This window comes from Triplophysa dalaica, chromosome 6 (genome assembly GCF_015846415.1).
Source record: "Triplophysa dalaica isolate WHDGS20190420 chromosome 6, ASM1584641v1, whole genome shotgun sequence".
NCBI classification, from domain to species: Eukaryota; Metazoa; Chordata; class Actinopteri; order Cypriniformes; family Nemacheilidae; genus Triplophysa; species Triplophysa dalaica.
In genome coordinates this window covers 2,609,976-2,622,610 of record NC_079547.1, presented here as the reverse complement: position 1 = coordinate 2,622,610, position 12,635 = coordinate 2,609,976, and the positions used below count along the sequence as shown (strand labels likewise).

At 38.2% G+C, this 12,635-nt stretch overlaps 1 protein-coding gene across 1 annotated transcript; it reads left to right on the top strand.

Annotated features, from left to right (window-relative positions):
* Window positions 1-4,213: 4,213 nt before the first annotated feature.
* On the top strand, window positions 4,214-11,511 carry sec23b (SEC23 homolog B, coat complex II component). Its single transcript, XM_056751212.1, has 19 exons — window positions 4,214-4,360; window positions 5,408-5,642; window positions 6,313-6,370; window positions 6,456-6,542; window positions 6,715-6,951; window positions 7,035-7,117; window positions 7,205-7,349; window positions 7,877-8,035; window positions 8,117-8,232; window positions 8,349-8,472; window positions 8,565-8,645; window positions 8,736-8,825; window positions 8,948-9,054; window positions 9,331-9,484; window positions 9,682-9,759; window positions 9,876-10,037; window positions 10,125-10,211; window positions 10,313-10,534; window positions 10,684-11,511. The coding sequence occupies exons 2-19, from the start codon at window positions 5,422-5,424 to the stop codon at window positions 10,771-10,773; spliced, it is 2,301 nt and encodes a 766-aa protein (XP_056607190.1). The 5' UTR covers window positions 4,214-4,360; window positions 5,408-5,421; the 3' UTR covers window positions 10,774-11,511.
* Window positions 11,512-12,635: the final 1,124 nt, after the last annotated feature.

Here is a 12,635-nt window from a genome sequence, read left to right as displayed (position 1 = left end):
TGGGTTGCTAAGGGGTGATGCTGCTCTAAACGGCGCTCTTAAGCTTGTGTCCAGCGCCATCTATGGATACATAGGCATTACAGCAGTAAAACATGATGTATGTGATATAGTTAAACAAATAACAGTGCCGTGCATTGTAAGTTTGAAACAGGAGTATATAGTCATAGAGTAAAGACGAATTGTTTTGATTTTTGACCACACTTGTTCCGTTATTGTTATTGAAGACAGTTTTTATAGTTCTGTATGTTATATGGTGATTATGCGATCTAAACATTATGCAGTAGAAACTTATGTTTGTAGTTCAACTGCTATGCATATTTATTTATTTGTGTATAATACCTAATGAGCATAATGTGTTATTTAACATTTCTATATAATATAAAGCCCAGAGACAACTATCGCCTAAATATAAATCAACAACAAAACATCTGAAGCTTATTAACATATGTAAGAAAATGCACTTTATTAAAAGTTTTTTATTCTTGAACAGTGGACTGACTTAGAAATAAATAAAGCACGAATAGTTTTTGCTTTCATTACTACACACTATAAAAAGCTAAATCTCTCATTTTTGGGGTACAGTCTGCGTGACTGCTAATGCCAACAATTCTCTTTCCCCACAACACTGTTCCCTGTTGAAAAAAACAGCATAGGCTGGTTATGTGGGTTTCGAAGTATTGTAGCTGGTCATGTGCTGGTTTAAGATGGTCCTGAGCTGGTCTAAGATGGTCTTGAGCTGGTTTAAGCGGGTCCTGAACCAGCACATGACTAGTTTAGGACCAGCTCATGACCATCTTAAACTAGCACAAACCAGCAACCATGCTTCAACCCTTATTCAGCATATTCGGTTTATTTTCAAAAGGGTTTGCTCGGTTTTTGACACATGCCTTTGTTTGATTAATAATGTATTTATTCCCTAACAGGTCTTGACACCAACCTTTTCAATTTTAAACTGATTTGTTTTGTTCTGTTCTTTAGCATTTGAGACTGCCCTAACAGAACCTGACAAGGGTCTTGAAACAGAGGTTATACTTAAAACGGAATAATTACAAAAACAATATTTATTTTTAATAAGGGCACATAATTATGCTTATCAAGCAATGTCATACAAAAGTAGGCTTAATAACAAAATAGCCCACTGTTTAAGGATGGTGATTCCATCTCGTTTGTGGGTTAAATAACAGTAAAATACATAACATTAGAATTAAATGATCACAATGCAAAAGTAACATTGAAACATTTTGACAGATATAATATTATTATTCAATTATGAATTAGATAAATGATAATAAAACTGGCCTCAACATCCTTCGATTTCATTCATAGACTTTGTTCTGTGGTGTTTGAGGACCTCTTGTGGACATCAGATACAAAAAATCACGTTAATCTGTGTCAATTGTAATGTTTTACACATCCACATGAAAAAATTGTGTAGTATGCTAAGCATGTGCTTAGTACAATTGTAGTACGATAATTAGATATTATAGTGCTTTTGAACATTAGCATATTAAATGATACTATAGTATTTCCCTCAGTTTTGTCAGTTTACAATATTTAATACAATAGAATACTGCAATGTACATAAAAAATATAATTTCCATAATACAGCCTACTACTGCTTACTATCGCAAGATTACTATAGGCCACTATAGTAAACACTTGAGTGCATTAAAGTATTTTTTAAGTGTGGAAGTGAACGTTTTTAAGAACGTATCTGCAGTTTTAAAGCCATAATTTCTCTACTTTATTTTGAAATGTCCCTGGCTCAAAAGTGTTTGAGAACCCCTATGGTGATTACTGCACTCGGATTACTTGACTATCCAACATAAAAAGTAGAATACTGACATAGAAAAATATCTTCATTTTTTGTGTGTAGTCTCTGGTGTAATGAACCGACATAATTCAAGTTCATACACTTTAATGACACCAAAAAGACCTTCAGAAGAAGCAACAGTGTAGTCCCAGAGTACAGATGGATTCTTTCTGGCAGCCTGTAAAAGAAAAACATTGCAAAAAAGAAGTTAGTAAAAAATGTGGGAATGTTTCCTTGGGTCGGCAACCCGTGGCTCTTGAGCCGCATGTGGCTCTTCTGAAGTCTTTATAAAGCCCTGTTTAAAGAAGCACATACATGTTTACACCTGCTGCTGTAATCCGTCCATTTTGTCCACTTTTGTCCCGATTTCGTCAAGAAATATCTGAAAAAGCAAACACGTTACACCAGGGTGCATGGCTGTCTAAATGTATTTACTTTTTCATACATTTCATTATATTTCATATATACACATACATGTGCTGGTCATATAATTAGAATATCATCAAAAAGTTGATTTATTTCACTAATTCCATTCAAAAAGTGAAAGTTGTATAATGTATACATTCATTGCACACTGACTGATATATTTTAAGTGTTTATTTCTTTTAATTTTGATGATTATATGCCCTAAACATACTCATGTCTGCTGGCCTGGAGTGGTCCATGCTCTTGTCTGAAGTGCATCTGTAGTCTCCTCTTGTCGTTTTGTCTAACCCTGGCCTGTCCCTGCCAGTGTCCGCATAGCAGGCTCATAATTGTGTGGCTGTGGTCCATTATACGAATGTGGTAAAACTTTCACAATTTCCTCCGAACTCTTATTAGCTTTGTCCCAAAGGTTGCGGACTTAAAAACAAGGACTAGTTCTTCAAAGCACGCAGCCTCAAACGTCCAAGTAGCGAATTGAAATGGGACGGTCTAGCCTCACAGAGGATCTTCCCATTGCATCACCTGCTGCTCGTGTTGCGTTGTGACAGCAGCAGGACACAACAGAGATGTTTCTGACTTTTTTAAACAAATACGAAGCCAGAAAAATTATATTTTATTTTAGAGAATTGACACGTTTATGTAGATTAAATAATCCCAACAGTATTTGAAAATAACCAAACATGTAAATGTAAAACACAATCATCCACAAATAATGTTAATTAACAACATCATGTATAATGTGTGACCCTGGATAACAAAACCAGTCTTAAGTAGCATGGGAACATTTTTAGTAAAAGACAAAAATACATTGTATGGGTCAAAATGATCAAATTTTCTTTAATACCAAAAATGATTAGGATATTAAGAAAACATCATGTTCCACAAAGATATTTTTTTAATTTCCTACCTTAAACATATAAAATGTTTATTTTTGTGAGTGAATGGCCTGCCTATTGTCCTATTCTAACAACTCACACATCAATAAAATCTTATTTATTCAGCTTTCAGATTATGTAAAAATCTCAATTTCGAAAAATTGACCCATAAGACTGGTTTTGTTGTCCAGGGTCCCATATTAAAACACTGAAGTGGACCGTTTTTAATAATAACATCCTTTTATTAAACTAAAGTTTTGCCTTACAGGCGCACATTGAATCTTGGGATAGCCAAAGCTGTGAAGGATACATTCATTCTATCCTTAAAACTTGGTTAATTGTGACCTTTCCCATTCAAGTTTTAAAAATTACGAAAAATAAACAAAATCTTTTAACTATACGTAGTGATTGCATGTAAAGATATAGATCCAAATTTAAATACCATAATAATGTATTCTGTGATCCATAACTCGTTATTAATGTCAAAAGTTAAAAATCCAATATAGGCTATTGGGTCTCTGTTTCGTAAGAAATAAAATGTCATGTTGGCTGTCATCTAATGACTGTAATTGAGTGTAACAAAACAAATACAAAATAGCCTACTTAAAAATCACATAAATTCGACATTTAAAAATGACCAATAATGGTTCAAATAGCCAAAATTTACTATAAATATAATGTTTGGCTTAATAGTACTTAGGTGTTATGATCTCACTATTGCAGCACAGTTGAATTCCCAATAGGACATTTCCCACGTCTTGTGCATGACAGGGGAGAGCAGTCAATAATATGAATAGAGGAAATATATTATATACATATATATTACACATAAAGTCAACATGTATATTTAATGTCACATAGCAACATCGAGTAGAATATAGGATAGGCGTAATAATAGAACATAGCAGCCTACGCTATAATAAAAAAAACTCCGTCATACAAAAAGTCTCATGATTCACCCGTCAAAACACAAGTACGATTGTGAAGGAATGTTAAAAATGTGAGTTCGCAGGTGTTTACGTAGAACGTAAAACGCATCACCGCCCTACGCACAGAGGTTGAACCCTGCGACGCAATGTTCCTTTTACGTCGGACGGCAGCAACCAATCGCGGCGCGAGGAGTATGTAGTAACACGTCACTCTTCCGAGATTCAGGAACCGGTCGGGGGTGAATCTTGTTCGACGAATTGCTGTACACTTTCAATGTTATTGTGAAATCAAATTCGGTTCTTCGTCGATTAAGAAGGTACGTTCATCGTTTTGTTTCGAGAATCTCGTTAGCGTTTTATATTGAAACGGTAAAACCCGGATTTCGTTAGCGGAAGTCATGCTAGTTTGGTAACGGCTTATGTGTTAGCGTGATGATTTGACGTTGATCGTTTCGAAAAATCCTGTTATAAGTGCGCCAACAATTAACGTTAGCAGGTTTATATTTTGCTTTTAACCCGGTTTAATGAATGTGAAATGGAGATATCCGGCGCGAGCTTGACCACTGATACGTAACTGTATTCGTGACGTCACATTGAATGTTTGTCATTTTTTACAGTATTTATGTTAGTGCAAAACATTAACGTTACAATGTCCTATAAAACTTTATTCATGTGAGTTCATGGTGCTTTAGAAATGAAATTATTAAGCTTCTCAATGACCTGATGGTTTATTAAAAGTTAGTATTCATGTAGCATGTTGCATTGTTATTTTTTGCGAAATTTGGCTTTAAAATGTGCATAATGTGTAATGTGGAGAAGTGAGTTTTTCAATTGTGTAACCAAACAGTGAATACAGGACCTACCCTATAAGATTTTGGACTGCCATTCCCTATGAACCCTCTAGTTTAGATCTAGCTCTATCAGATCAAATTCTCCTCTCCATGCTTTGTGTAACATCTGAATTGATTTGTGATTAGTCAGCTGATATTATCTTTAGGTGAGTATTTTGGGAGAGGCGAGAACCAACTTCTGCACGGGTTTAAAAAAACGTTGGTTTATTCGTCACACGTCTACGCCTATCTCTGTTCAACAAGTTCTTCGTGACGTGTCGAGCGTGGCAAAGATTACCTTTTATCTGCAACTTTGTTTTTAAATATCCGGCTGGAACATATCAAAAGAAAGGAATTTGTCCTCGCATTGCTTTGATGGGCGATAAAATTCTCTCTTGTCACTCCGGTATTTGTGTGTAATTATAGGTATCCTACTCTTCCAGTTTGCTGCCACAGCCCACAAGGTGTGGTTTGAAGTTAAAAAGGCTCCCTGCTCATTGTCTGATCATTTCTCCTCTCTCTGGTCGTTTGCAGTTGATCACACTGCCATGGCGACCTACCAAGAGTTCATCCAACAGAATGAAGATCGTGATGGAATACGATGCAGTTGGAACCTGTGGCCCTCCAGCCGACTGGAGGCCACACGGCTAGTGGTTCCTGTTTCCTGCCTCTACACACCTCTCAAAGAAAGACCGGACCTGCCGCCCGTGCAGTACGAGCCGGTGCTGTGTAGCCGGGCCAGCTGCAAAGCTGTACTCAACCCACTCTGGTAAGGACTGAGACACTTTCTCCGACGGTGTTGGGTTTGCGTAGTGTGCGATCATTGCGTGTCCATATCATCCGGTGGTTTTTGGAGTAACATCAGAGATTGTTGATATTTGACCAGTTAATGGGTTTGAAGGGAATCTTGGATAACAAACCTTTGCTTCAGCAAAATATTTACTTGTTTAGTCTCTCAAGCTGTTTTTGATCATCTGAGTTCACCTTTATTGAATGATTTCCGTTGTCTTGTTATAGTAATTTTCAGTTTTTTTATAGGTTACTGAGCAAGTACAAAAAAATGTTTTTGCAATCATAGCTGTCATGTATAGTTTTGTGGGAATTGTTAGTTTACTTCAACCCATGTAACAAACAAGACGGCAAAAGCTACGGAGTGAGATTTTTTTCCATTTAGTTTCCAGTCTTGCTAGTGACATCACAAAAGCTCATTTGAAACGTTAAGAGACTTTTTAAAGGGCTGTTTATCTGCATTGTCTTTCTGTATGTTAATTGTTTCGGGTTACTCGAGTTCTAATTCTTACGGTTAACCGGTGTGACTAAAAGGAAGACTATTGTGTTCATTCATTTGTCAGTGACTTGATTATTTCATTAAATGAGTATCTTATTATATCATCCATATTACTGGATGTTTTTTAATACCTTTCAATTTCCTTTTGTAGTCAAGTGGACTTCAGAGCAAAGATATGGGCCTGTAACTTCTGTTTCCAGAGGAACGCTGTGAGTGTACATGAGTTAAATAAACGTCAGATACTAACTTCATCCAATGTGCGTCACCATAAATAATATGAATGTTTCTTTACAGTTCCCTCCGTCATATGCTGGCATTTCAGATGTAAATCAGCCCGCCGAGCTCATGCCTCAGTTCTCCACCATCGAGTACATAGTGCAGGTAAACACATTTACGCTGTGTACTCTGTACGGTACACAAACTGTGCAAACTCGCAGATGAACTGCAACACCCTTAGCTCACAGATTGTCTCAAGCTACTTTGAATGTATTGTCAAATGATATTGTCGCTTTCAGTGTGCAACAAGAAAAAAAACTAATCCATTTCTCCTCAGCGTGGGTCTCCAACACCCCTCATCTTCCTCTATGTGGTGGACACATGTTTGGAAGAGGAAGACCTCCAAGCCCTAAAAGAATCCCTGCAGATGTCCCTCAGCCTGCTGCCACCCAACGCCCTGGTGGGTCTCATAACCTTCGGCCGCATGATTCAGGTCCACGAGCTCAGCTGCGAAGGTATAGCCAAGAGCTACGTTTTTCGCGGCACTAAAGAGCTCACTCCTAAACAGATACAGGTTAGCGCTGAGATCTTTATTATTGTGAAATCTCTAATGCATGCGTCGAGCAGGAATTTAACACGTGTGTGGTGTATTTGTAGGAGATGCTGGGGTTGATGAAACCAGCCACCTCTGGACAGCAAGGCAAACCACTAGGCCCTCATGATGATTCTGCTTCCTGCCGGTATGTGATGGTTACCCATCCTTAAAGGGAAATATCTACATGAACAAAGTTTTGTTTGCTTATGCTGTATTTCTGCATCCGTTTCAGATTTCTGCAGCCTGTGGAAAAAGTTGACATGAACCTGACCGACCTTCTGGGAGAATTGCAGAGAGACCCCTGGCCCGTTCCTCAGGGCAAGAGACCTCTTCGGTCCACGGGAATTGCCCTTTCCATTGCCGTGGGACTGCTTGAGGTACGGCATGGAGATTGTTTGTTTACAGAATAGATCTCTTAAGAGCTCTTTCAGTTTAAGATGATCATATATTGACTCAACAGTCTCTATAAAAGCAATGCTCAGTATTTTGCAGAAGATATTTTTTTTTACAGTTTTTGCTGTCGTTGCAACTTTTGTCCAACTACAAAAATGGTCAATATGTCAGTAGAGTTGGCTGTTTAAGTCAAAGTCCAGGTGTGCTGTCATGTCATAAGAACAGTTGTACCTAGTACTCGACCAATCAGCAGTCTTACATAACGCTGAAGATAACAGTCATACGACGTACTGCTCTTTGTTTGATAACAAATCTAAAATAACTCCCCTTCAAAAACAAAAATGTTTCTTTATTTTAATTTTATCTCACACACAAAGAATAATAAAGATTCAAATATAACACAATGTTTTCGGATTGTACTTGTTATTTTAGTCAAGGTTTAACTGGTTTTAATACATGTTAGCATTAAATCCAGCATTGTCTTGTTTTTCTCTCTCCTTTACTCTTGTAGGGCACTTTTCCAAACACAGGTGCTCGTATCATGCTGTTCACCGGTGGCCCACCAACTCAGGGGCCCGGTATGGTGGTGGGAGATGAACTCAAGACCCCCATTCGCTCCTGGCACGACATTCAGAAAGACAACGCTCGCCATCTGAAGAAGGCCACTAAGGTAATACTGCAATCACATTGTCATGTGTGTTTAAACCGTTGTTTTGATTTGCAAACAAGCTCATTTGTGAAAATTGTTTAGTATTACGAGGTGCTGGCAAACCGCGCTGCGGTAAACGGACATGGTGTTGATATCTACGCTTGTGCGCTGGATCAGACGGGACTGCTGGAGATGAAATGTCTGTCTAACCTCACAGGGTGAGAATGATAGATTTACATATACGGTCCTCATTATGACCAGGTGTTTGCTTTAATGCCAAATAACTCCAGTCGTATAATCTGTGGCTAACGTATCATTTCTTGTCTTGTTTTAGGGGACACATTGTAATGGGTGATTCCTTCAATACATCTCTGTTCAAGCAGACCTTTCAGAGAGTCTTCAGCAAAGACTACAGCGGAGAGTTTCGCATGGCGTTTGGTGGCACTTTGGAAGTGAAGGTATGATAGTTTGAAGATAAAGACTACAGTTGAGCCCAAATGTATCTAAAGTGCCTGCAAACAACTAAACCTATTTGCCTTCTCATGTTCAGACCTCAAGAGAGCTGAAGGTAGCCGGTACAATTGGGCCGTGTGTGTCGCTCAACACCAAAGGGCCATGTGTTTCAGACAATGTGAGTATAAATCAAGATGAACTGTATCCAGTTAGCTTTAAAGCTCACCCACTTGTACACATTTGTGACAATGTTCTCAATTTTTTTTAGGAAATGGGTGTAGGAGGAACATGCCAGTGGAAGATTTGTAGTCTAACGCCTGCCACCACGCTAGCTTTATACTTCGAAGTGGTTAACCAGGTTTGTTACTTGATAGTTTTTTGAATCTGTCTTTTGTACGTGTGCAGAGGTTCTCAGCGCTTGGGTGTGTGAGATTTTAAATATTTACATTATCGTATTGTCTGTATTCTCTGTTTGCATAGCACAACGCCCCGGTCCAGCAGGGTGGAAGAGGAGCTATTCAGTTTGTTACACAATATCAGCACTCAAACACTCAGCGACGGATCCGCGTCACCACGATGGCCAGGAAGTAAGTCTGTGTTTCGCCTTTCAACAATGCATTTATCAGGCGGATTATTTCTATTGTCTTCCAATCATAATCTTTTTGTTGATAGTCTTTGATGTAGGCATCGATGGTATGTAATGTCAATACGTATCATGTGTCCTATTATTGCGTTTGCTTCGGCTTAAAATAGATTTTGCTGTGCAATGCGTCTTGAATAGCTCTCGAAGAGCCAAAATTCTTTAGTGCGCAGTTTGGCCGTCATCCATACCTGACCAACCGGTTCTCTTTTGTCATACTTAGCTGGGCTGACGCACAGTCACAGATCCAGCACATCGAGTCGTCATTTGATCAGGAGGCCTCTGCCGTATTAATGGCCCGGCTTGGTGTATTCAGGGCAGAATCAGAGGAGGGTCCTGACGTACTCCGCTGGCTCGACAGGCAGCTCATTCGCTTGGTGAGTGTCAGACAGAGATGTTGCGTCATTTTCTCTTTGAGCAGGATATGTGCGTCAAACTGCTTTGTTTATAACTGTCCATTTGACACATTTCTAAGACACAGTTGGATTGTCAAACATTTTTATTTAAGTTTTGGGACCTAGAACATAGAAATGCTGCTTTATACTAAATTTTCCCATGTTCTGTTTGGTTTCAGTGTCAGAAGTTTGGACAATTCAACAAAGATGACCCGAACTCATTCAGACTCTCTGAGTCTCTCTCGCTTTACCCACAGGTAAGACAATCAAACTCCTTCAGACTCTTTACTTTTGGAGGCTTAATAACAAACACGTGTGATGCCAGTGGCGTGCAGTTTTTAATATGAAATGTTTCTCTATTCTCTGTCTCTAGTTCATGTTCCACTTGAGAAGATCACCGTTCCTGCAGGTGTTTAATAACAGTCCAGACGAGTCGTCCTACTACAGGCATCATTTTGTGCGACAGGACCTGACACAGTCGCTCATCATGATGCAGCCCATCCTTTACTCATACTCGTTCTACGGTCCTCCAGAGGTGAATACACCATCCGTTCATCCATTATTACTGCACAAAATAATCTTTTTGTTTAAATGTTACTTATCCTGTCTCCTTGTTGTGCAGCCCGTTCTTCTGGATAGCAGTAGTATCCTTCCTGACCGCATTCTGTTGATGGACACTTTCTTCCAGTTGGTGATCTTCCACGGAGAGGTGAATAGATATTCAAAAAAATGCAATATTCATTCTATAGTATAAATGTTTTACAGTGACTAGACTCTTCAGGGTGTTTACTGGTTTTCTTATCTTCACAGACCATTGCTCAGTGGAGGAAAGCAGGTTATCAGGAGATACCCGAGTATGAGAACTTTAAACAGCTTCTTCAAGCCCCTCTGGATGATGCTGAGGAGATCATGCAGACACGCTTCCCCATGCCCAGATATGTCGACACAGAGCATGGAGGTTCACAGGCCCGTTTCCTTCTGTCTAAAGTCAATCCATCCCAGACCCACAACAACCTCTATGCTTGGGGCCAGGTACAAACCCTTAGTTACTTGTCTATGCTGTATAACTGATTTTGCTCTTAGAATTGATTTTTGTAATCTTTGAGTGCCTGTTTTTTTTATACAGCTACGATTGTCATTCAAAAATATCTAAACTTTGATATTTTCAATCTTTCTCGTAGGAGTCCGGCGCACCAATTCTCACCGATGATGTGAGTCTACAAGTTTTCATGGACCATCTCAAGAAACTGGCTGTTTCCAGCTCTGCTTAAATTTTCCACTGGCTGACGAAGAATGTAAATTTAGAGTGGAAAGAACATTTGACTTTCCTTTCTGGAAAACGCATGTCCATTACCGACCGTTGTTCCGTGACCAACCCTGACGCTGCGAAATGCATCTCCATCTATGTTAAAGGCCCTCCAGAGAAATGCTTGTTTGATGTGTAGGATTCTTACCTGCATAAGTAATTATGATTGTTTAATTTATGTGTTTGTTTATTTTCTGTTTTTGGATATGTCTGTCTTGTTTGCTTATTTAATTGATTTAGTTTGTTTGGTGTTTGTCTAACAAAAAAGTGTTACGTTTAAACAGTAAAACAATAAGGTTTGAACAAAATGTCAGATTTTCCAAAGAGAGGATGTCTTCTGCCCTCATGTTGCTTGTGTAAGTCTGTTTCAAGCACATTTAGACTGAAGTTTCCATTAAGGCTTAATTGTTTTCATTTTGTAATGCACAGATCACAAACTGTGTTGTGTTCATATTGGGTAATAGTGTTTCACAGTCCTGTTCTTCCAGTGCTGGAATTAGAATAATTTTGTATGTAAAGAATTTGAATGAGACATGCGACCAACATTCCAGTTTAATCTTGATTTACAAATATGAACTAATGCTATGCATAATATTTATAGTCAGAATCTCTTGTAGGTTTATTTCATTTCAAAAAGTAAAGATGAAGATGAGCTGAATGTTCATACTATGATCTTGAAATAAATTAAACAATAACAAATCAACACGACTGAAACATTTTATAATTGCTGTGAATGATAATGATGTTGCCAAGTGCTGTCACCAAACCGGGAACATACTGGGCGCTGTGAAGAAAGAGACCCACTATGTGCATATATGCTGTTAAATGTGTGGGGACCACCATTGTAATTTTGTCCATGTCCCCATTAATTGTAGTGGCTGCCATTAAGAGGATCTACATTTCAAAAATAAATCTTGGAGCTCAATTTATTTTTGAGGTCGCATGTGTTTTATTATTTAGATAAATGCAAACATGTTTCAAAATAAATTTGAGTTATTTTACTCTTTCTCATCAATTTATTATCATATTAAAGTCATTGGATTGTATTAAATTAAAGTTCATCTTTTTTACATGAAATAGTGGGGAGCTTTGAACACTGCTCCATACACAGGCTTCTGAGTGGAGTCAAACGCCACCTGGTGGACATCAAAAGTTACCATATGCAATCTATTTTAGTCAGTTTTCTTCCCATCTTTATTTTTAATCGTTCTTTTAGTTTACGTTGTGTTAAGGGGCTTTTGAAATATATGTAAGTCTTTTGCATGCTTTTTGTTAAGGATGATAAAAAACTATGGTGAAAAAAGTGACAGGTATCTCACCAATAAGAAACGAGGGTCTGGTCACCGGGTCCCGCCTGATGCTTTCTGATTGGACACTTTCTTTAAGAAGGAAGTGACGACACACCACTGTAACCTTTTCCAATATGGCGGCGCCCTTGTGATTGTTGCGCACAATTTACATGAAATTCAATATTTTTAATATTATACTGTAAGAATGTCGCTAGATCCCGTCAAATGGAATAAGCGTGCGTCACTGCTGTATGCAGTTGGAATTTGGACTGTGTTTGGTTGTTACGGATATTACAGATTCACTCATAGAAACGACCCCCCAGGTGAGTGATAATATATAGCCATATAACTTTGAGTCTGTCATTAGTGATTGTATCGATATTATTTTATCAGTAATGTATTATGTGGTGTTATTAAACGATTCCCTTTATTCTTTCACTGATGTATCGCTAGATTAAATAAATGACAATGCACGGTCACTCTTTCAGATAAAATTAAGAGTTTGGTTCCTAAAAGAGATCTTAAATATTTTAAAAAG

Excerpts from the sequence above, each read along its gene's own strand:
- sec23b (XM_056751212.1), top strand. The coding sequence starts at position 5,422 with ATGGCGACCTACCAAGAGTTCATCCAACAGAATGAAGATCGTGATGGA. Across the intron at positions 6,952-7,034 it reads TCACTCCTAAACAGATACAG|GAGATGCTGGGGTTGATGAA; the intron begins GTTAGCGCTGAG and ends GTGTATTTGTAG. Across the intron at positions 9,055-9,330 it reads GTCACCACGATGGCCAGGAA|CTGGGCTGACGCACAGTCAC; the intron begins GTAAGTCTGTGT and ends TGTCATACTTAG.